This window comes from Pelobates fuscus, chromosome 3 (genome assembly GCF_036172605.1).
Source record: "Pelobates fuscus isolate aPelFus1 chromosome 3, aPelFus1.pri, whole genome shotgun sequence".
Lineage (NCBI taxonomy): Eukaryota > Metazoa > Chordata > Amphibia > Anura > Pelobatidae > Pelobates > Pelobates fuscus.
Genome location: NC_086319.1, coordinates 30,106,902 through 30,132,252, shown reverse-complemented (window position 1 = coordinate 30,132,252; position 25,351 = coordinate 30,106,902). Strand labels below are relative to the sequence as shown.

The window sequence follows — 25,351 nt, the reverse complement described above, 5'->3', positions numbered from 1 at the left end:
TATCTATATAATGTATTTTCTGCATGGTGTCCCTTTAAACTGGTATCTGTGCCAGTAGTAATTAGAATAATACAAATACTTTTTTCTTGTTAATGCTTTTTGGTTAGTCCAGTGGCAATCAGCAGGACATACTGAATAAATCAATTAACACACCCCCTCTCCACACACCTCCAGCAACATCCCCTCAAACATGTGACTCTCTTTGGCCATTTGAAAGTTTGGAAGGTATGTAGGTATTTATTTTAGAATCTGACCTTTTGTGTAGACTTGGGCGCTGCTGAAATTTTCGTTTATTTGCCTAGTCCAGATGGGTGAAGATGGATTCTTTTTTCATCAGGATTTTTTTTTTCTGTGTTTTTTTTTTTAATTTTGGTTTTTGCAATCAGGTCCTTTTGTATTTTAAAGGGACATTATATTGTCAGGAAAACAAACTGGTAGACAGCCACTAGAGGTGGGGTTATCCCTGAAAGGTAATTATTGCAGGTTTTCTTTTTAAAATGCAATATTTACCTTTGCAGGGTTAAGGGACCCCAGTGGTCTGGGTGCCTATAGTGCCTTTAATAGCTCAATATGACCTCTTTTTTGGGGGCTGAAAAAAGAATACATCTAATGATAAGTATTTTTTATTTTTTTATTTTACAGATATTTAGTTTATTACCCCCATCACTATTACTGAGTGGGAGGTGACGAGGCTCTCGGCGACCCTTTGTCAGGGTGGAGGGAATAATATTTAGTATTAGCTCCCACCTGCCACCAATGGGTGGAAGTTAGGGGAAGGACAATAGGCCCACCCCCTCTTTATTATTTAGGGCCCCCACCTTCCACCAGTGTGTGAGCGCTGGGGGGGGACAATAGGTCTACTCCGGTTATTATTAAAGGCCCCCAGCCCCTAGCCTTTTTTTATGACAGTGAGCAGGCTGCTCGCTGTTTGTAGACATGCTCCTACTCACAGTACATCAGTAGGAGGGAGGGAGGATTTAACTTTCCTTATACTATGGGGTTATCGGGGGAAATAGGGATTTAGGATTTAGCACGGCTATCCGCTGCTTCCATTTTTAAATATTGAAAGGAGAGAGCCACAAGCCAGTAGCTCCCTCATTGTAATAAACTAGCCATACAGGTGAAAGAACGAATTGGAGGACGGAATTTTGTCCAACAAGCTATTCGGTCATTGTTTCATTTGTTGTAATTTCTATTTGTTCATTGATCTTTCTGACGAATTATAGCCATAATTCGGGCGAAAACATGTTCATCCTAAAACAAATGCCAAAGTTTTCTTTTTGGAATATAAACTAATATTAATGATATGAACATAGTGACTGTAAACATGCAGATTCCTTACTTCTGAAACAGTCCTATATGTAGTAACTTTTGTATATGTAATAACTGTTGTATATGTAATATCTTGTCTTCAGTAAAGACATATAACCTTGCTTTTAGTAATGTTTGCTGTTATCAGGAACATGGAATGATTTCCATATCCTTGTGTGTTCATGGGGGAGGTGTAAATGAACAAGTTGCACATTAAAATAACTGCTCCCAGAAGATTTAAGTAATCAAACGTTCCAGAACCACGAGGAGTTGGCACATCCTCTACAACTGTTTAACTAAGCCGGTCACATTAGTAAGATAAAAAAAAGGTAAAGTACTCACAATGTAAAACTAAGAAAGCAGGGTTAGTGTGACACTTTTTTTGTTTACCTTTTTAAGATCTGAAGATTCCTCACCATGCGTGGACATATATCCGGTCAAGGTGACCTCAATCTTTCTCTCTATGGACTGTTATTAAATCATTGCTGTTGAAAACACAGTAATAGTTCAACATAATATCTGTTTTTAAAAAGAACATTCTTACACTTACAGATAAAGAGCTGACATTCACCATGTAAGCCGTAACCCCAATGTTTCAGCCAAACACTTGTGCCTTTCTTGAAGGACCAGTCTTGTTATTGCCATTTTAATATGCACCCATATTCATTACATTCTGTACCATGAAACTGACCTTACTGCCCATAGATTCCACTCTCATCTCCCCCACCTGGAAAAGGCACAACTACTGTTCTCATTACCAGCCGTACCATAACTACTGTGTTTGCCCTGCTTTTGCCACCAATACATAACTCCCCACTGTTGACTCTATACCAGTTGTTAACTGTGTCATCAGTTATGCTGCGAGAGTTACCTATGTTTCCGCCTTTACTTCCGGTCTCATTGCAGTGAGTTATCCCTTTACCTCAGTGACTGACAGTAGGCAACTACTACTGATTGACCCCAGATTACCCACGCTGTGCAGCCAGGGCTGGATTAAGGTTGCTCAGAGCCCTAGGCAGGATGCCAGATTTCGGTCCCCTCCTAGAACTTTGGGCTTTTGTGTGTTGTGTGTGTGTGGTAGCTGAGTGGTGTATGTGTGTGGGGTGACTGAATGTTGTGTGTGTGAGAGTGACATACAGTGAGAGGAAAAAGTATTTGATCCCCTGCTGATTTTAAACATTTGCCCACTGACAAAGAAATGATCAGTCTATAATTTTAATGGTAGGTGTATTTTAAGAGTGAGAGACAGAATAACAAAAACAAAAAATCCAGAAAAACGCATGTCAAAAAAGTTATAAATTGATTTGCATGTCATTGAGTGAAATAGGTATTTCACCCCTTCGACTTACTTGGTGGCAAAACCCTTGTCGGCAATCACAGAGGTCAGACATTTCTTGTAGTTGGCCACCAGGTTTGCACACATCTTAGGAGGGATTTTGCTCCACTCCTCTTTGCAGATCCTCTCCAAGTCATTAGGGTTTCAAGGCTGACGTCTGGCAACTCGAACCTTCAGCTCCCTCCACAAATTTTCTATGGGATTAAGGTCTGGAGACTGGCTAGGCCACTCCAGGACCTTAATGTGCTTCTTCTTGAGCCACTCCTTTGTTGCCTTGGTTGTGTGTTTTGGGTCATTTTCATGCTGGAATACACATCCATGACACATTTTCAATGCCCTGGCTGAGGGAAGGAGGATCTCACCCACGATTTGATGGCCCTATCCATTGTCCCTTTGATGCGGTGCAGTTGTCCTGTTCCTTTAGCAGAAAAATGTTCCCACCTCCATGTTTGGCTGTTGGGATGGTGTTCTTGGGGTCATAGGCAGCATTCATCCTCCTCCAAACACGGCGAGTTGAGTTGATGCCAAAGAGCTTGATTTTGGTCTCATCTTACCACAACAGTTTCATGCAGTTCTCCTCTGAATTATTCAGATGTTCATTGGCAAACTTCAGACAGGCCAGTAAATGTGCTTACTTGAGTAGGGGGGCCTTGCGGGCGCTTCAGGATTTCAGTCCTTCATGACGTAATGTGTTACCAATTGTTTTCTTGGTGACTATGGTCCCAGCTGCCTTGAGATCATTAACTAGATCCTCCCATGTAGTTGTGGACTGATTTCTCACCGTTCTCATGATCATTGAAACTCGACGAGGTGAGATCTTGCATGGAGCACCAGACCGAGGGAGACTGACAATTATTTTGTGTTTCTTCCATTTGCAAATAATCGCACCAACTGTTGTCACCTTCTCACCAAGCTGCTTGGCGATGTTCTTCCAGCCTTGTCTAGGTCTACAAGAGTTTGGAATCTGATTGATTGCTTCTGTTGACCCTTTAAGAGAGTGTTCCTAATCTCAGCTTGTTACATGTATAAAAGACACCTGGGAGCCAGAAATCTTGCTGATTGATAGGGGATCAAATACTTATTTCACTCATTGACATGCAAATCAATTTGTAACTTTTTTGACATGCGTTTTTGTGGATTTTTTTATTATTATTCTGTCTCTCACTGTTAAAATACAGCTACCATTAACATTATAGACTGACCATTTCTTTGTCAGTGGGCAAACATTCAACATCAGCAGGGGATCAAATACTTTTTCCCCTCACTGTATCATATTGTTTTAAAATGAAATATAGTTGAATAAAGTTGTTCGTGGTCAGTTCACAGCTGAATATGAGAACAACTTAGCAAATTCTAAAAGTGGGACAGTCAACATTAAAACAGATAGAATGTCACTTCTGATGTCATTGGCTTTCCTGATGTTCGTTACAGTCTTAAAACATGGCCTCATTTCTCTATTAGCAACATTTAAAAATGAATCTCCTTGATAGAGTTAGCTTCCCTAGTAACAATGAGACAGTTACTTTATCAACGTAATGGCCAGGATGTTGACGAGAGAAACGTGAAATGCATTGATTGACAAAAAAAAAAAAATAGTAAAATAAATACAAAGTGTTATCTAAAGATTTAGTTCCTGTCAGGCAATATGAGGCTTGAAATTAAAAACATGCGTAATAAAAATCAGATGTGTACCATAAAAATAAATGTAGATATAGAAATAGATCTAAAGCAGGAATGCCCAAAAGGTAGATCCCAATATGTTGTAGAACTACAACCCCTATGATGCTCTCCATGCTTTTAGAGTGACAAAGATTCATAGAAGTTGTAGTTTTAAAACATCTGTGAATCTACCTTTTGGGCACTCTAGATCTAAAGGTTCCATTTTAAGTAAACAACAGAAATAGTCTTTAAAACCTGCAGTACCCAAATCAAGCATAAATATTTTTATTTTCATGTATTTTGCTATGATATCTAGTATGATATATTGTACATAAAGCCACACTCACCCTCATGTATGCTCTATTTATAATTACCAGTATGCAGGAACACATTTATCTGCCAGAAGACACTAATAACTGATATAATGATGTAAACTTGTTGAAAATGTAAACTCACACTCTACTTTCAAACTGTAAATAAAGTTTCAATTGGTCATGTCATTCCTAGAGTGAGGGAGGTGGAAATAGTGAATGGATTCTCTCATTTCAATGTTAGTATTGCAATAGAAGTCCAGACATGAATAAAGGTTGCTTTAGCAGTTTTATACATCTTTCTGTTAGAAATATGAGTTAACTGTATTTACTGTATGTTGGCATTATGCTCCAATGCGGACATTCCTTTTACATTATGTTGCAATTTTCAGTCAGCTGTACTGCTCGTAATGCCTTCATGGTCCTTGCAAATAGCTATAAACAAGCTATTTAGAAAAATTGCAGTTTTGCTTTTAGGCTAACATTACTACCTAAAGTTTTTAATTTCCCAAATATTTTTATGAAGGATGAACGAATGAGTAAAAAGTAAAAATTTTGTAAACTTACATAATTTTTTTTGTGACAAGCAATCAGTACAAAAACGTGTTGCGTTATGATACGTTTGTATCCCATTGTACGGCGCTACAGAATTTGCTGGTGAGCACCCCTTTGCTGGCGAAGCACCCCTTGATTCAAATAAATGGTATCCTCATATTTTTTCAATCACATAGTGCTTGGTAGTGAAGGAGTTAGGAGAAAATGTAAATTCGTTTGACAGTGACACGTTTTTAAGTGCAAGCAAATAAAAAGAGGTGGTGAGTTTTACCTAGTGAGTGTGTTTGTCTAAGAGGTACGTTCAAAGCGTGACTCACTAGTGATTTCAAACGTCAGCTACGTTTGTTTTTTCTCTACGGCTTTATGGCTTTGCTTGTAAAAAAAATTGCATTGTGGGTTTGAAATTTACACAGAGCAATACGTTGATGTCTGTTCCTGAGTTCCAGCTATTTAAACAGAAGAATAATGATCTGGCTTTTGCGTTGTTTTTAATTTGTTTGGTTTTTTTCAACAGCTCTTGAAATCAGCATAAATGTTCCTTCTTCAGCAGTTTTCTTTTCCCAGACTAGCCTCGCTCTCTATGTCATATTAATGTCAGCTTTATCTTGCTTTGCAGCCTGGAAGTTCGGCTGATATGTCCTTCCCATCATTTCTGCCGCAGGTCTGCGACCTGCACAAATACATTTCGAAGTTTGCCCACATCACATAATAGACGACATTTATTAAAATTCATATTATGCAGCTGAGCTTTTTATGATCACAGAAAAAGAAACAGCAGGGGATTTTCTCATGCAGATATGTTTGGTTGCTGTCTGCTTTGAAATATTGTTGCGAACAGCTTGACAAGGGGGTGCCGAAAAGAATTCCTTTTAAAGATGTGCTTCTGTGATATCCATTGGAAGCACCAACATATGGGCTGGTTATGGTACTGTGTAGGACATCGCCACAATTCGAGGATTATTATTGGCCAGTTTATATTCCTCCGTTTTGTATTCTTGAAACATTACTCTAAATGTATTTCAAACTGGAAAAAATCATCAGCATCACCATATTAATGCTTGAACATCATCTTCATTATACCCATTAATGATTGACAGAGTATAGAGAGAGAATGAGGGATCGAAAGACTTGATCTGAGATTGAAGTGTCACATTTCAGATGATGAATGTTGTGTTTTATACTAATGTAGCATTGACTAGGTAGGTCAAGGTAGATGCAAGTAGACATACACTTCCACCTCTACTGGACTGTCATGTGATTAAGGCCCTCATCTTCCCAAGCTGTTTCTTACCTGTATGTGTGCAGGGTGTATTCTTCAAGGATTTATTCATTAGCATAAAATGCCAGGCCATGCCATAGCAGGAAGGCTTAAAATATGCATAAAAGTTATAACGGGCCATCTCCCATGATTAGAAAGGTATTCTTTAAATCAGTTTGCAGTAGACATTCTATAATTCCACATGCAGCCTACTTATGTTATATTTCGGAGATGATGAATTGAAAAATATGTGTACAGAATGCTGTATCATACTTTTGTATGGCCGTGGACATTATTAACTGTTCTTTTCTTTTAAAGTTTAATAATGTCGGCTGTTTTGTGGGAAACGTGAAGAATCTAGTCATGTTTGTCAGCGTAGTCTGAGAAAATAAATATATATATATATCTCAATATATAAAAGACAAATATAATAGATTAATGTATTGTGCGTACAGATTATTATTAGAAGAAGGCTGCATGCGCTTGGGACACTTTATACAATATATAAAATGGATGGCTGAAATTGTAATCATTTTATTTTACATTCCTTGTCTTTATGACTGTAAAATGAATATAGTATTTTCTGGAAACACACAGAGATTATGTCATTTTGCAGCTTGCCGTAATAATTTGAGAATCACCCCTCCCACATTGTAACATTCCTGTTACCAATATGCCAACATTTAAACTTGCATCAGAATTATTTTTTTTTACTATAGCTATGTTAAAATCTGTGTACACGTTGCCCTTTTAAAAACAAGTACTTGAATCTCCTTAGTATTTAAAATGGTTTATATATGCCTTTTTGTTTTATGTATTTTATTTTTCATTCATCACTGGTTTTAATATTGTTGGATATGCTTTCCAAATGATTTGATATTTTTGGATAAACTCTTAATATTATTTAAAATATTAATAAATATATTATCTGTTTATTTTTTGTGATATATTGATTTTTTTATATATCTGATACATGCTGTGATAATTTAACACGCAAAAATAAAAGTCATTTGAAAAGCTTACCGGTATTCAAAAAATTAAATATTTTGGAAAGTCTATCCAATACTATCAAATCAAGACCTTGGGACTGTATACCCAAGATGACTCTTATACCCCAAAAACCAGCATCATTTTGTATCAGTGGAGTCAATGCAGCGAAATAGCTGCGTAATCTCAAACAGGGTCAACTTGGCGCTTGATCTTTCCAATATTGATAACGTAAGAACCATTAACTTGCGTCATTTTAACATCTAGAGCCCAGCACATACTTGGAAACAAGCAAGAAGTGAAATTTTATATTTCCTTGTTAAATATTTTGATACTATTTTTATTCTAACCACAGTTTTGTTTTTTTTGTTTCTCAAAAACGATTTCACAGATTTTATTTCGCACACACCCAAAACTTGATCTACAGCCAAAGCCCCAAACCTATTTAATCATCGCGTAGTGACATTTGAAAGGAGTTTGAAAGCAATGCTATGTGAGCCATCCCCAGTGAATGAAGACAGTTATAGTGTTTACTGCAGATGCAACCAGCGAACAGATGTTTAGTCCCCATTGAACTCACTACCAGTTTTTACCTATAGAGTCTGCCATTGGATTTACACCTGCATTATTTTTGTTATGACTCCTCTGCGCACGTCGTGACGTTTTGATGGACTGGATAGTTGGAAAAACTGCTGATCGAAAATACCTCTTAGAATACAATTGGAATCTTCTGTAGAAAACTTTTCACCTCTTAGGAGTAATAAACCAAATTATTCAGACACATGCCTCAGAGACACAGCGACTGCACATATAGAAAATTGGGCAGACTAGATGGGCCGAATGGTTCTTATCTGCCGTCACATTCTATGTTTCTATGTTTCTATATCTGTTAGTTTGGGAGGTCTGAACATTTGTTTTTTTTATGGATTTTTTTTATCATTTTTTTTTTTTTTTTTACATTTGATATGGATTTTCAAAATAGTGAATTGCTGTGATTTGATAACACACATAACTGTTCTCTTAAGTCCAAATACACCGTAGATTAAAAACAAACAAACAGTTAAAATCAGTGGATTTTACCCATTGTTATAAAAAAGGATACTTGGGGTAAATTTATTGAATAGACTGCATGCGTACATCGAGTTTTGAAGAATTCGATGTCTGCTATAATTTCTGCAGAAAAATGGACGGAATGTCATGAAACGTGTAGGATTCGGTTATTTATAAAACTTAGAAAGAATTGCTGAATTTACTCCATGTTATGTTTGGAAGTACATTCACAACAGTCGATGTATCTGCTTCTGATAATATCTGACTACGAGTCCAGCAAGCAGCCAGCAGGTATTTAGTTAAATAAATAAACTACAACAAATGGGAGTCTCTTGACCTTCTATTAACCAGGTGGGACCAGCGAAATGGTCCGTACTGTTCCCTCACTTTGCTTTTGGCTTTTTTTAGGACCAGTTAGGCTGATGGAGATGTTCTGTCCCGAGCCATGTCAAATCCGAGTCTGTTGGTTAAATTGCTGAGGATTTTCTCTGAAATTTGCCTTGGAGAATTATGAGCTTAGTAAATAACTTTGTAAAATCTAAACCAAAGAAGCAATTCTTTCCATCTATAATATTTTAGCCTAAATCTTGCAATTTTGTTTACAATTAACAACAATTATCTAATAGTAGAGTAAAGCGCTTCTTACTATAATTGGCTTTAATCCGTGTATATTCTCTTGATGGATGTGGTCGATTCTATGGCTGGTTTTCTTGCTGGTCCATACTGTGGGGGAAGGGGAATATCTACCATTCACCTGAGATGGGAGAATATTTTCTAATTCTGCTATTTTGGTCTCAATTTAGCAAGATAGCTAGCTACAACTCACAGTTTGATAAACAGAATAGTCTTTTTCACTAATGGATAATTGTGAAGGTTTAAAAAGGAACTGCAAAATGCAAGATTAAAGGATAACACTCAAACTTCTAGAACTTCTAGCTAAAATGTGCAATTTGCTTGCCAGTTGTCCGCAATACCACATTTTGTGAATACATCATATTTATGGTGTTTCCGCCCCACGTTATATTAAAGGAGTCTTGCAACCACCATAATCACAACAGCATGCCAAGCTTAGCGTAATGCAGAGAGCTTCCAGCTCTCCAAGAGGCAGGGATCAGTGCCCAGCAGTGCCCAAGTATCCAAACCATTAGCAGTTAACTGTAGACTGTTTGACTACTTAAATACGGGAGGGATGCTAGGCACTCCTGGTACCATAACCACCACAGAGTTATTTTGCATATGAATGCCAATATTTTATTTAAAGCCTTTGGGTTCACAATAAAGCTGGTCTGTGTTACCAGACAAATTCTATAGCGAATATGAACATTTTAGAATTATCTGTCTTATTCATCCAACACAATCTAAGATATTTTGAGCTGCTGTCTCTGACATACGCTGGCTCCAATTAACCCAAGTGAAATTTGTTTCAAGCTGTTGAAAGTGGGAAATATTTTGATGGTGTGGTTTTGTTCATTTGAATTTGAATAACTGGATACACAGTATGGTTCTTTTGTCTTCACATAAAACACTCTGTCCCACTTTTATTGTAAATCAATTGAGAAGTCAGGCCGCTGTATTGAAGACAATGAAGAGCAAAGGAATTTGAATGAGTGCCTTTGGGTAATTAATCACTCTTCCCCTTTTCAAATTATTGAAAATGTTAATTATGGACCATGCAATTATCCTGGCCATTCAACAAGCATGAAAGAGCATTGCATTTTATTTTTTAATTATTTTATTTTTTTCGGCAGTGCAATGAGACAAGACATCACGCTGATATCATGATTTGCAATGTGCCTAAATACACAATTTCATTTATTCAAAGGAAAGCATAAACACAGTATGACTTTGGCATATTTTGGAATTTAATCAATTTCGGTGAAGTCCTCAACAAATAAAAACCTTTAAGTTATTTATAGCAATTTTTGGGCCATGTTCTAAAAGATGGAAAGTCTGTGTGAACACCCTATTGGTTTCCATGGTACTACCCCATTCGAAGAACCTTAAGTTTGCTTTCTTTATACACATATCTCCCATTGTGCGAATATCCTATCATTTTGTAACCTCACACTGGGTTATTTTGAAATCAGTTCCATTCAGCAACACGAGGTCTTTCTGAAGGGGTCATGGATGATGTACTCAATATTCAGAACTTGTAAATAGGTGATAAACCTCCTCCCACCTCCTATAAACTCCTATAACCTCTGATCCAGTACCAGCACCAGCACTTTATTTAGTCTACCTCAATACAAAAAGAAAGCAGCCCGATCCTCCTTCTCCTACAGAGCACCGCAATTATGGAACGACCTCCCGCACACTTTCAAATCTTCCCCAGGCCTGAAGTCCTTTAAGAGATCCCTCTCTACCTACCTCAAAACAGAATGCACGTGTCATGGTTGACTATATATGTCTTACCTGTTCTATGTTAAATTTTGTATATATTGTGTATTAATATTGTTTTTGTATTTTATTGTACCCTAATGTAACAATGCAATGTTTTGTGGACCCAGGAAATACTTGAAAACGAGAGAAATCTCAATGTATCCTTCCTGGTAAAATATTTAATAAATAAATAAATAAACACTGGATAACTAAATATTATGCTATCTAATTAGGTATAAAACTAGTATGTTATCCTCATAAACTGAGAAATAGATAAGCAGAGAGATCCCTAGGTGTCCATGAACCACAGCTTCCTTGATTGCCAGTCAACACGTTAGCTGGCTGAGATGATTGGCAGTTGTGATATAATAAAAAGTGTAGATCTGTAAATAGGGAAGACGTGAGATAAGGAAAAGACAAAACAGACAGAAAAAAATGTCAGATTCCTGATAATTCACAGTTTAGTGAATTACCTTGCAAGTGAAATAGTGTATATATATATATATATATATATATATATATATATATATATATATATATATAAAAGCACTGCCAAGCCTCACTAGCCAGCCAGTAACCAACCTCATGCTGATGATTTGCATTAACAATGAAACAGCTGTCCATGAGTGGTTCACTGGCTTTGCAGCTTTTCCTCAGTTGTGTTTCAAAGCTGTTGTATACAGCAAACACAGACTCAAAGGAATCCATGTTTAAAATGGAATGAGGCAAAAATTTGAATCTTTGTTAAACTAATTTGCATATGCCCACCCAGAATCCTTTGCGGTAGTAACATCACTGCAGATTTGTGATTTCTCTGGGAAAGCCAAGTCTTATGACTTGACTGGTATGCAGAATTTTGTTAACATTGTACTATTGTCCTGTTTATAGTCAAATCCCCCCTCCAATAATATTGTAAAGCGCTATGGAATCTGTTGGTGCTATATAAATGGCAATAATAATAATAATAATAGAGAGAGAGAGAGAGATAATTATGCTAACTAAACAGCTAAGTTAGTTGCATACGATGCAACAAATCAAAAATGAATTTCATAATAGTAAATTTGTTTCATAATAGATAGCAAGTCTATCTGATGAGAGCTACTCCTTTGATAAACATAACCTCGAGCTGTGTGTTTAATGCTATGAGAGGGTGAGTAATGTTTTTCTGGCATTAAATGATTGATCTGTATTTAATAATGTAGCTCAGGGTGAATTGTAGGACAAGTGAGTGAGCTTTCTCCCCATCTATGAATATTGGCCACAGAACGTTGGCTACAAAGTATTTCATGTTTCCTGTTTGCAGTTACTTGTACACAATTCTTTTTATGTCCATTTCGATGAGTTCCCACGAAAGCCTTTAAAATAAGAAAACAGGGGATCCATTTCAATGTGAAACTGATCTATTGGTAGCAGGTGTGTCCGAGTCATTAAATCATGATATTTCACCCTCCTTATCTTTCATCCCTGCTTGTGTTTTTGGGGAGTGGTGATATAAGACGGACTGCTAACAGGTTACAGGGCAAAGAGACATCAATAGACTACATGTGTTGTCCTGCAACATAAAGTCCTGGGAACAAATGTAGGCTTCACCATAACATATTAATAATAAATGTATAAGATTAAATTACACTTTTTTAAACCAATTTCACATTTTCTGTATAAAAACCGCAGTCTCATATTCTAGATGAAGTTAAACAGGTGAAACCTTACTATATAAGGAAAACATGGCATGCTTTAGACCCCCAAAAATTCATTAGCCCTATCCTTACTGTTTATGAATTTTTACTGATATGGAAACATTACACTAATTATTCCCCCGGAGAAGACAGAATTTGTGCAAATCAGCAGCAATGACGATAGCGGTATCTTTGGAAAGATATATATGTATATATAAAATCCGAGAGAAATGACCGCACTCTGAGGACTTCAAGCCAGGTGAGTATTAGTAATACTTAAAGTTTAATAATTCATCTTTAAAATAAGTCGACATTTCAGTCCCTCCAAGAGGACTTTCAGGTGTCCTAAAGGTTCGTTTTTTTCTGATGTAAGTCTCCTTGGAGGGACTGAAACGTCAAATTATTTTAAAGATGAATTATTTAAAGTTAAGCATTAATAATACTCACCTTCTCTGGCTTGAAGTCCCGTTGAGTGCTGTCATTTCTCTCGGAGTTTGTATTGAGTCAGACCAGCAATAGACAGCAAGTTTACCAGGAGTGCAAACACATTAGACTTTTCTAATGTGTATAGAAATATACATTTCATTCCAATATTCCATTAGTGTAATAAAAATATATTGCAACTTGAAGATCTTTTCCAATTCATCTGTTTTGTCCTAAATTTGGAGTTTGTTTTTTTTATTCACCACTGTTTACGATTCAGTGAATAAAACCCGTTAACTAGTCTGTTCCATTAGCCTTTTAATTGATAGTAATTTGTAAAGTAGATTTCTTAAAGAAGATTAAGGACTCCTTTGTTCTTTGTTAACAATATAAGCATGTAATGATCAATTAATACATAATATAACTGTTTGTCTGCTGCCCGCCTGTCTGTCTGCCTACCTGTCTGTCTGCCTGCCTGTCTGTCTATCTAACACTGTTCTAATGTACCTGCATTGTCCCCATTCTACAACTGTTGTGTATATATGTATTTGTGTGTGTGTGTGTGTGTGTGTGTGTGTGTGTGTGTGTGTGTGTGTGTGTATGTGTGTGTATGTATGCATGTATGTGTATGTGTGTGTCTGGCTCAGGTACTCGCCTCTCCTTTACTGGCCTTTAGTGAAGGTACAAATGTCACAGACACTGTCTGATACAATTATGCTATTAGAACATGGCTCTTTGCCCATTTTTAACAGAATTAATGTGGATATGCTGCTGACAGTATGAGCTCTGTTACAACTCTACTAAGAGAGCTTTCATTACTAATATTTTCCCAAAACATCCACCAGGCAGAAAGGCAGAGACTTGCCATCAGCACCTCCCAAAACACAGAGAGTTTCTCCTGTCAGTTTGATCTCCAAGAAAAACAAGGAGCGAAGAGACAGCATCATTCTCTGCTCCCAGAATCCTCTTGACATAATCACCGCTTCCAGCAGACAGAGATAATGAAATAGCAATAATATATTATCAAGTGTCGTGCAAAGCATGTCTTTTCAATCATATCAAATACAAACGCTTTGTGTATTCCAAGACAACAGTGGTAAACATGAAGGAGGGGAAGTAATGAAATTGAATATTTATGTGCGTGTGATGTCAGCTGCAGACACAACAGCAACACAAGGTTATATATTTTTTTCTTTGTTTTTGTTTTGTTTTGTTTTCCTCGAGCATAAACAACCGTGTACAGAACTGTGTAATATGCGTGTGCAGGCAGCAGAAGAGATTCTAATACACACCGACCCAAACACTTTACAGTACGGGTGGCCAGATGGCCGTGAGGCTGGCAAAGCATCATGGGAACTAATAGCGGTAAAACAGCTAGTGGGGAAAAAGTTCTCCGTCCCCGGCTTAGAGCAAGGTATTGTTGCAGTCATGGAAATGATTGTGAATAATAAAGAAACTTCACTAGCAGGACATGGTTATTTATAAGTATTTTTTTCATTTACTTCATAAATTATTTTAAGCGTCGGTGTGCATTCCACAGTACTGTGTCTACTGGTGACCTTCTCCTGTCTGCTGCTCGCACCCTTACTGAAAATTCACTCCTGCAAGACTTCTCACGTGCGGTTCCTTTCCTTTGGAACAGCCTGCCTACCCCTGTCATACTCTCCCCTAGTCTTCAATCCTATAAGAAGTCCCTCAAAACCCATCTTTTCAGGATTGGTTATGGCCTCCAAGAGTAACTTCTATCTCTCAAACCTTCCACTCGCTCTCTCCTATAGGGCCAGACTCCACTCTCACCTCCAGCTCTGCTACTTTCCCACCATGTCTATTTGCTGTCTCCCTCAATACCCTTCCTATTGTGTTTTTTTACCGGACCTCCTCTAAACCGTAAGCCTGTTTGAGCAGGGTCCTCAACTTTCTATTGTTCCTGTTACATTTTCTTATTGTCTCATTTGACAATGGGTAAATGCCCCTCTTATTGTAAAGCGCTACGGAATAAGCTATCACTATATAAATACCAATAATAATAATAAATTATAATTTCACACACGAGTGCCATAGATTGGAATATTACACAATAATGTCACTGGCTTGGTGGGATTGTCTTGAGTTCAGGACTCTGTCCCAACATCCTGAGTTTGTTTTCTGGGCCACCATGGAATTGTGAGAATGTGCAACCCTGCCCTGCCCCCTGTCCTGGCACCTTGTATCACCAGTGACACACTTTGCACCACCTCCAGGTCTCCTCCAACGCAACTCCCATTTTTTTACATGTCTTCCAACGCGGGTAGGGATGATGATTGCCTCTAGAATGTGAAATATTCGTAAACCACCTGTTTGCGTACTAGCAACATGGACTGGAATATTCTTTCAGATCTGTAACAAATACTGGAATATCCCATGTCAAACACTGAAATACTATTATACACCAGTAATGAAGACTGGAAAACTCTTGTGCCCTAGTATGCACTTTACCAGATGCTTACACACCACTAGCAGATACTAAAATACTCTTACATGCCAGTAATAGATAATAAAATACTCTTACATGCCAGTAATAGATAATAAAATACTCTTACACATCACTATCTGATACTAAAATTCTCTTATACACCAGTAATACATACTAAAATGCTCTTACACACAACTAGCCAATACTAAAATACTCTTACACATCAGTAATAGATACCAAAATACTTGTTCAGACCACTATCTGATACTAAAATACTCTTACATACCAGTTATAGATACTAAAATACTCTTACACACCATTATCAATACTAAAATACTCTTACACACCAGTAGCAGATACTAAAATACTCTTACACACCAGTTATAGATACTAAAATACTCTTACACACCATTATCAATACTAAAACACTCTTACACGCCAGTAGCAGATACTAAAATACTCTTACACACCAGTAATAGATACTAAAATACTTTTGCACACCACTATCAGATGCCAAAATATTCTTACACAGTCACACCGCTATCAATACTAAAATACTCTTACAGGGGGGCGGGGCCTGACAGCCAAGATGGCCGGACGTGCATCCTGAAACCTCCAGCACCAGCAGACACAAATTCATTAACCCTGTCCGAACCACAGGTGCCAGCAACTTAAGGTGCTTGGAACAGGATGCAGTACCTCACAGGGATCACAGCGATACCAGTCCGGCACCGGTCCACACTGGTGGAGCCGGAACCGGCCATGCGGCCTAAAACGGAGCGGAGCCTGCAGCATGGGCGAGGCGGCCGATCACCCGGCAAGGGACCCGCTTCCGTACAAGACACACGCACAGCCCTGCTACCCCCCCCCATGGACCGGCGGGGGTTATCCCGGTCCTCGCTGGGGACGGTCACCCCCAACCTAGCAACTAAATCGAAGGACAGGCAACAATGCAGGGGCCCAACTAAGATGGCGGCTCGGACGCGGCCCGCGACGGGGAGAACCCGCATCACACCACCTTTACACACTATGGAGTTCTTTGACCGGCTTGGCGCAAGCCTCTGGTCAGCACTCCATAATAAAGGCCAGATCTTTAAGCAGACATTGAAACAAGCAGCGGTGTGGATACGCCCTACGACCCGCCACCAACTAAGCAGACACCCGCCAACGGCTCCCAGGGCGGCCGCCCGGCGGTGGCTACACCAAGCACTTACACGGCAGAAGAAATTAATAAACCTCCCGGGCGCCGGCTCCCGCTTGAACGTGCACCGGAGGGGGGCCACCCTTCTTGTCAGACCCACTCCTCGCCCAGTGACATCTGCAACCTGCAAAATGGCGCAATACCGCATGGACGAACATGCTGAACCCCGCACCCAAGAGCACAAAGCTACTAAGACGGCCTCTCACACAAGCGACTCACAAGCTTCAAGAGTCATCGTCCAGCCGGGCTCGCATCTACCCTCTCTCAGCACAGCTGCACACCGGAGTGTCGACTCACCGACCAACGCACACCTAAACGACACAGGGACGCCAGGCTCCCACACACCGGAGAGACCGAGCCAAATGTACCGACCATCACAGGGGGCACACACTCAGCCCCAACACGGCATCGGCTGATCCTACAGAGACTTGGACATTATGCCAGGCATAGTAATCGTTGTTACCCAGCCTCATATGCTCAAAATGAACCCACATGAACCTCTGACATAATGTTTTGTTTTCTTTTGGTGTCGTTTTAATTACTGCTTGTTTCTATGATACCGGAGGCCTGACTAACGTTTAAACGCAGCCATGGGTGAATCAGTAGACATCTCACCTAGCACCCACTAATTTATCGCTGCCTTGTACTAATCTATGTCCTAGCCACAGTTACACTACTTTTTATATAGCACTATAGCCGCACAGTTAATTAAACCTGTTTATGCTGCAAGCTTAATATTGGTGCTATTAATTTTGACGCAACAGCTTATAATCATCATGCACGCGACTTAATATAACTTTTCACTTCAGATTATCACCTTTATTTTGACATACTGCTTAGCCTTTTCAGATGCCATGTGTGCTTAGCCATTTACCAATATACAATAACCTGAGGCAACGCAGTTAGAAATCGTTTTTGTTCATTCTACTTATAGTAAGCTTGTATAAATACGTGTGTCAAGCGATCACAACTTTAAAAATGTGCACAGTTTTAACCAATGCCTAATTAACGCAAATCGTTGTTTGATTCTGCATGCTCAAGCTGTTGTGGCACGACATGTTATATGTGTTTTCTCCATGCACAAATAAAATAAAGAATTTAAAATACTCTTACATACCAGTTATAGATACTAAAATACTCTTACACACCATTATCAATACTAAAATACTCTTACACACCAGTAGCAGATACTAAAATACTCTTACACACCAGTTATAGATACTAAAATACTCTTACACACCATTATCAATACTAAAATACTCTTACACGCCAGTAGCAGATACTAAAATACTCTTACACACCAGTAATAGATACTAAAATACTTTTGCACACCACTATCAGATGCCAAAATACTCTTACACAGTCACACCGCTATCAATACTAAAATACTCTTACATACCAGTAATAGATACTAAAATACTTTTGTACACCACTATCAGATGCCAAAATACTCTTACACAGTCACACCATTATCAATACTAAAATACTCTTACATACCAGTTATAGATACTAAAATACTCTTACACACCATTATCAATACTAAAATACTCTTACACACCAGTAGCAGATACTAAAATACTCTTACATACCAATACCAGAGACTAAAATAGCTCTGTATAAAATGCTACAATGCTCTTACACCCCAGTATCAAATACTAACATACTCTTGCACCCCAGTAGCAGATTGACATACACATACCAGTACCAGAAATTGGGTTTATTTCAGACACCAGAGTCTTACACACCAGCATTAGAGATCAGATTGGTTTTACACATTAACACACGCTAGTCACAGAGGTTAGTACACCAATGTTATACAGGTTCAAGGATTCTCTTTATCTTGTTCCTATTTTTATCATTTTATTCCCATTAGTTCCCTCTAAGGCACAGAGTATTCATTATGCACAGAAAGCTTTGTTTTATGTCAACACGGCTGACCTAACCCGGGAGCATTTGCCCTTTGGACTGCTACGTTTTTAATAATTTAGATCAGCTACAGTTTCTTTTCTTTTTCTTTTTTTTTCCTGTTTGCAAATAGGTACAACCACCACTGCGGTGTTATTTATTGAATTCTCTTCAGCTCATGTGTAATACTTCTAGTCTTTGCTGAATCTGCACTAACCAAACGTTTTATTTTTATATATTATATTTATAATGTTTAGTGGAAAATACTGGCCATTTTCTGTTGGTTTAGTCACTGCCCTCTTTCTTAATTGCTGAACGTATTAATTTGTGTATAAACATTGGTAAAAGTTCATGGAGTATGATGTTAAATAGGAGATTCGACAATATAAGGTAATCTACCCGGGTAGATATTTTATGACAAACACTGGGCCTTCGGTCTTCATTTTGCTTTTAATAATCCAACTAATTTATTTCCAACTATTGCACCTTTAGTAAAGTATGTTAACTCGTTAATTCTGTTCTTCGTGAATTCTGTTCTTCGTGCATTTTAGATAAATTAATTAGTTATTTTTCTTTTTTGTGTATGTATGTATATTTTATTTATGTAGTGCTACCAGATGTATGTAGCACACTAGTAATTAATTTACAGATATTAAACTCTTGTTGGGAATGAGTGCATTTCAGATACAACCAGAAGTAGGAAGCATTGTCTGTGACTATTTTGTCGAACAATACAATTTATGAGAAGCATTGTTTAGTTTTTTGGTTTTTTTTATTATAAATTCAGTTTTATTTCTTGTTAACATAATATAGAAATGTTGTCAAAATGTGCATTTAAGTATTTATTTGAGCAAGTTAATAAACCTTATAATGTGACTTCTATCATTATCCTGAGAGTTATTATTGAGAGTCAGATTCCCATATATTTGAATCATTCCGAACAATATATGACACTTTGTTTTTCTTGTATTGTCTTTCTGATAAATGAAAGAATGTTATTTTTAGCCCAGAAAATATTGTGCTCTGTTTGTAGAACAATAAAATTGTGACTAAGGAGCTTTTTGTGACACTGTGCCTGTGCAGAGTCATAAGTCATTTAGTCAACCCCTCATGCAGTCTGAAATGTCATGGTGGTCAGTCTTTGTAAGCCACATCAAACTACCGCGTTGTAATTCTCTGCAAAATTAATGTCCTAGCTTTGTAAAACTAATCAATGCACAGATACAATTAGAAGCCTTTCTTTCCACATAAGACACGGGTCATCACTGTTCAACACAAAGTTCAAGCTAAATGTAATTGTTTTGTCATTTATTTTTTTTATGCTTTTTTTTAAAGTTAAGATTATTTAATCATTTTTCTAGGTATTTTATCAATGCAGAATAATGTGCTGAAGTTAAAGTCTAGACATGTGCTAATAGCTTCAGATGTCCTACTTTTGATCTTAACTTGCCTAATTTGTCTTTGTTTCTATTTTTTTTGTCTTGCAGGTACTTCACCCCAAAATGGTTCTGACTGTTCGTTTTATGTCTGTGCTTATGTTGCTGCTCGGATTGGTGCATAAATGTCGTGGTCAATGTGAAAAAGCTGCTAGAATGACAGAGATGGATACAAGTATAAAGTATAGCTTCCAGAACTTCACCACAGATTCACCCATACAAAATATCGTCCTCCATAGAAATTACATATACGTAGGGACAGTAAACAAGATCTATGTGCTGAATGAAAACCTCACCAAGCTCTCGGAGTATAAAACGGGGCCGGTGCTAGATCATTCCAGTTGTTTGCCTTGCAAAAACTGCACAGGCAATGGACAGTCATCAAATGGAACTTGGAGCGATAACATTAATATAGCTCTGCTGGTGGACGAATTCTATGAGGACCAACTGATCAGCTGTGGGAGCGCACATGGAGGTTCTTGCCAACGTCATATTCTCACTTATGACAAACCCTGGGATATTGCAACTCATGCTCATTGTATGTATTCATCAGATGCACAAAAGGGACTGGACAAATGTCCTGATTGTGTTGTTAGCGCATTAGGAAGCAAGGTTCTTGTAATTGAAGGGGACAGATTTGTAAAGTTCTTCGTAGGAAATACGATAAGGGATACAAAGTCCAACCTTCATTCCATATCAGCCCGGAGGCTGAAAGAGACACAGGAAGGGTTTGAGTTTCTTGCAGATCAGTCCGTTCTGGATGTTCTTCCTCAGATTAGAGAAACCTATCCAATTAAATACATCCATGCATTTGAGAGTGACAACTTTGTGTACTTTTTAACTGTACAACGAGAGTCCTTGGACTCCAACGTGTTCCAAACCAGAATCATCAGATTTTCTGCCTCGGACTCAGAGCTGCGATCTTATATTGAGATACCTTTTGAGTGTATATACACAGAAAGAAGACGAAAAAGATCTACCAGGGAGGAGATTTTCAATATATTAATGGCGGCCTATGTAAGTAAGGCAGGTGAGGCCTTGGCCCAGGAGATGGGATTTGATCAAAATGATGATATCCTCTATGCTGTATTTGCTAAAAGCAAACTCGACTCCTCAGAGGTAACCAACAAATCCGCTGTCTGTGCTGTGTCTGTGAAAACCATCAATGGCTTCATCAATGAAATTGACAAACATAGCACCAAATGTCTTGAGCACTTTTATGAAAAAGACCATCGATCCTGCATAGGCAAGGTAGGATTCTCATTTAATATATTTTTTGAGATCTTGAGTTGCTATAGCTGGTGTTAATAATTGTGGGGAAAGCTACACACCGTTTGGGATTTTTAAAAAAAATTCTACTCTGTGAATTGGGAAAAGAGTCTTGTGACCCAGGGCTTCCACCTGTTCAGGATAGTTACAGTCTACCAGGATGTTTTAGATGTCCTGGAGGCCCCTTAACAGGACTGCTGTGTGTCCACACATGGGAATCTTCCGTATGAGACAACCCCAAGGTTCTTGTACACATTAACCCTTAAATATTTTCTTATAAAGAAAATATTTAGAGCAAGATTACAGTAATCGGGGGGAAACAAATAATGTCCAATGTCTAAATATATATTTAACTGAGAAGTCGAATAGTTGACTGATAAAGAGCAGCCATATTGTGTTTAGGTGCCCAAATTCTGCTTTATGAAAATCTTTTATGAAGGACCATTTTCAAAATGCAAGTTAATTTACTACAACCATATTTGCACTTCCATTTGGTTGACATTCGATTATTAATGGAACACTACAGGCTCCATAACTACTACAGCAAGCTAGTCAAGTAGTGTGATTGTATCCACTTAGGGGACATTGTCAAACCATTTGTGGGTGGTTTGACGCTTTACATGGGGCACCAGTTATAGTCTCTTGCAAAGAGCTTCCAGTAGTTCCAATGAACTAAGCTTTTCTGTGCAGGGCCGGTTCACTGACCAACAGTGTCAGCTCTCAGAGCAAGGAACTTCTGGTGGACTGCAGGTTCATCTTCCGCAAACTAAAGCACTTTTCTCTTCATGTGGTTTTCAAGCAAATGCATGTTCTTTTTTTTTTTACTTGTATATTTAATTATTATTATATATTAATTCTTATTTATATAACATATTTTTTTAAAATGGGATTCAGTTCCAAAGTGGAATGTCACGTTTAGCTATCCCATAATCCATTTCATGATTTGAGCAGATATATGGTGAAATGCACACTGTGCGTAAATGTTTGCAAGGCAGATAGTGAAACAAATAATAATTTAGACACGGTATTATAATATGAATGTCTTGTCCCATCCTGACATTATTGGTTAGATTAAAAAAAAATTCAGAAGGAAGAGGTGTTGTACACACTTACAAGTCAAATGCATTTATTCCAGCAGCTGAGTTCATGTTTTGAACCTAGGGGGCACCGTTATCCCAACAGTATGTAAGCAGGTAATACAGCAATGGGTGCACAGGAAGGGGTGGGGTTAAGCGCATTTTTAGCTTTTCTCACAGATTTTGGGATGTAATCAGAGTCAATCTTGGGGGGTTGCCGATCAAATAGGTTCTCTGTAGATGGGCTGGGGGTGCAGCACTTGGCCCTTGGATAGACCGCCCCTCTGCCAACTAGTGTTGCTCATGCAAGGGTGGGGCCTAATGAGAGGGTGGGATCTACATGAGGCGGCGGAGCCTTACACTACAAACCCAATTTATTAACAGAGCAACTAGTGTTTCCGCACCGACCCAGGAGCAGCACTGGCTGTATTGTACAACTTTTTTTTTTTTTTAATTATAAAAAGTTTTACCAGGAATGATACATTGAGATTTCTCTTGGTTTTTTTTTTTATGTCCATTGTTACACATGATAGGAGACAGAAACGGTACAATTATTGCTACACGTTATACTTATAATCGATACGTAACGGCGGACATAAGGGGAGGAGGCATTACATAGAACAATCTAGTGGTTGCAAGCCAGACGTTGATTAGAGAGTTACCTAGTTGGGTTGTGTCAGCACAACCATAGATAGAGTAGGTAAGTCATACAGGCAAAACAATTGCTCTATTTAAACGTTATTAATAAAAATAGAAAATATGTCGACTGTTCCTTTAACAAGGCTTCATGGTCGTCAGCTGCACGCCTGAGAATCGTTTAATTGCTGACAGAAAATGTCTCTTGGGAAGCCTTTAACAAACTATTCATAACAGAGATTAACCCTTTCATGCCTACGTTTATTCTCTTTCAAAGCTCTCCAGCTGTCACATAAATCTAACCTCTTTGTAGTGCTCAGGGCATATATTTCAAGACATTTCAGCAACTGACAGAACATTTGATTAACGCTTCATGATGCGGACACTGTGCCAAATATTTGTCTCATATCAGCAACAAATCTAATTAATAGGCTGATTTAGCCCTGTGTGTTTGGAAAAGACAATTAAGCACAAATATCAGGAATGGCTAAAAGCTTCTCGTTCATTTAGAACTGCAGACATCATGGGAGGTGAAGGTCTACAAAGGTGTCGGACAATGTTTTGCTGCTCATGACATAAAAGAAATACTAATCAAAAGTGTTTCTTTGTTTAACATCCATCCTCTCGGTGCTCCACGCGTTGGTTTCGGCTTACTCTTTTAATAAAATGGAACATTAAAGCTTTTTTCCGTTTTATTAAAAACAAATGGACATTATGCGTCATGCACCTGGTGCCCCTGCGGATTTGTCATATGTAGTTCAATCAGCTCTTGAGACGGGTTTGGGTATTGCAGAACTGAGCTACATCATAGTTTGATGACTCTCCTTAATGCTAATACTTCTCTCTGCATTCTTCATTAAAGGAACACTAGAAGCACTGTAAGAATTATAACAATCTTATTTAAGTTGTTCTAGTGTGTTCCCCCAGTTCTCCTATCATTTAACACAATCTATTTCAACCGCATGAAGGTTTTAAGCCACGCCTCCAAGCCCTCTGAATCTGTAACTTACAGACTCTCATATTTATTCATACTGTGACATCACCACCTAGGATCCAACAAACGGTTGGATTGGACCTCTGTCCAGTGACCTCATGACATCAGAGGGGGCAGAGCAGATGCTGTAAGGGGACTGCTGACGGAGATGGAATAATGATCAGTAGCTGATTTAATTTACACAATATTTTTTTTTTTTTTTTTTATTCTACATACATATTTCTGGCAAAGAACTTAATCTAAAATTACTTACACGGTACAGTTTTTAAGAATTTGAATAATGCCAGGGCTATTTATTAAATGAATACTGTGAGATCTTTTAACTGAGCATTGATTTCTAAATGTTTGACTAAATTAGCTGGAATGGAAATATCTAACACTCAGACTTGGTGGGAAGTTTGTGGGGAGTTTTTCAACTGAGTTTAATTATTGACATATCATGACAACAAACAAGGTTGATCACTCAAGTGTGAATTTTTGGGAAGTCAAATTGACTGATTGATTGAAATTCTAATTTGAAGCACAAAGTTCCAAACTGAAAATGTAGCTGATGTGGAGAATTATTGCAATTCAGTAGTTTTGGTCTAAACTTTGAAATGCAACGTGAATGCAGTTTCCCGCATTTCACACTTCAGTAAATGGCATTCTTTAAAGTATACTTGTCACTTACAGAGTAGTGATAGCTCCTTATTCCTTCACCTCAGTAGATACTATTTCAGTGTGTAGTTTTTTTTTTCGTAAATCTTTATTTTTGTTGTACATGGTAATAACATAGCAGATCTTACAATGCCCCAACCGCACATGCAGGTTCAAGATTAAACATAGCATAGAGAAACATAGGTAACTGCTGATCAGCATTTTGAGTAAACTGCACATTTTAAGGGGAGAGGAAAAAATGAATGAAACAGGACATTTTCTTAAAAGTACAAAACAGGCTATGCAGACTGATAACAGAATGAATTAAAAGGTCATGAGTTTTCCTATGTTGGTGCGTAGTCGATTAACGTGGAGCAGTGCCCCCTCAGGGCCCGCCTGAATGAACAAGGACGCTTTCCTTGCTTCTAAGGCCTAGTGGGCTGTGGTGTGTGATGTAGGCTTATATACAACAATGAATTTGTGTGGTTTATAATGAGCCCTAATGGGTGTGTTACTTGGGTGTATATGTTACATCACTGGGTAGCTGGGCAGGTTGAACAGATAGTGGTAGCTAATAGGCTATGTCAAAAAGTATCGCTCATATTTATCTTAGTGAACTAAAGAACTCAAATATGTAACACGTCTAGGCTATAGGCCGCATACTCGGCAGGATTAAACAAGACATGTACAGAGCAGGCTAACGAGTTGTACCACTAGGTGCTTGAGATGTGTCTGCATCTAGCTATGCATGATAAGAAACAAACCACTGTGATAAAGAAATGGACTTATTCTATCCGCACT

At 38.1% G+C, this 25,351-nt stretch overlaps 1 protein-coding gene across 2 annotated transcripts in view; it reads left to right on the top strand.

The window, feature by feature from the left end:
* MET (MET proto-oncogene, receptor tyrosine kinase) overlaps positions 1-25,351 on the top strand; it is a 130,623-nt gene that overhangs the window by 17,312 nt on the left and 87,960 nt on the right. For both annotated transcript variants that reach the window (XM_063446852.1, XM_063446851.1), the window contains exon 2: positions 19,991-21,190. In XM_063446852.1, coding sequence (XP_063302922.1) covers positions 20,006-21,190 — 1,185 coding nt within the window. In that variant the 5' untranslated portion in view covers positions 19,991-20,005. The remainder of the gene's footprint in view (positions 1-19,990; positions 21,191-25,351) is intronic.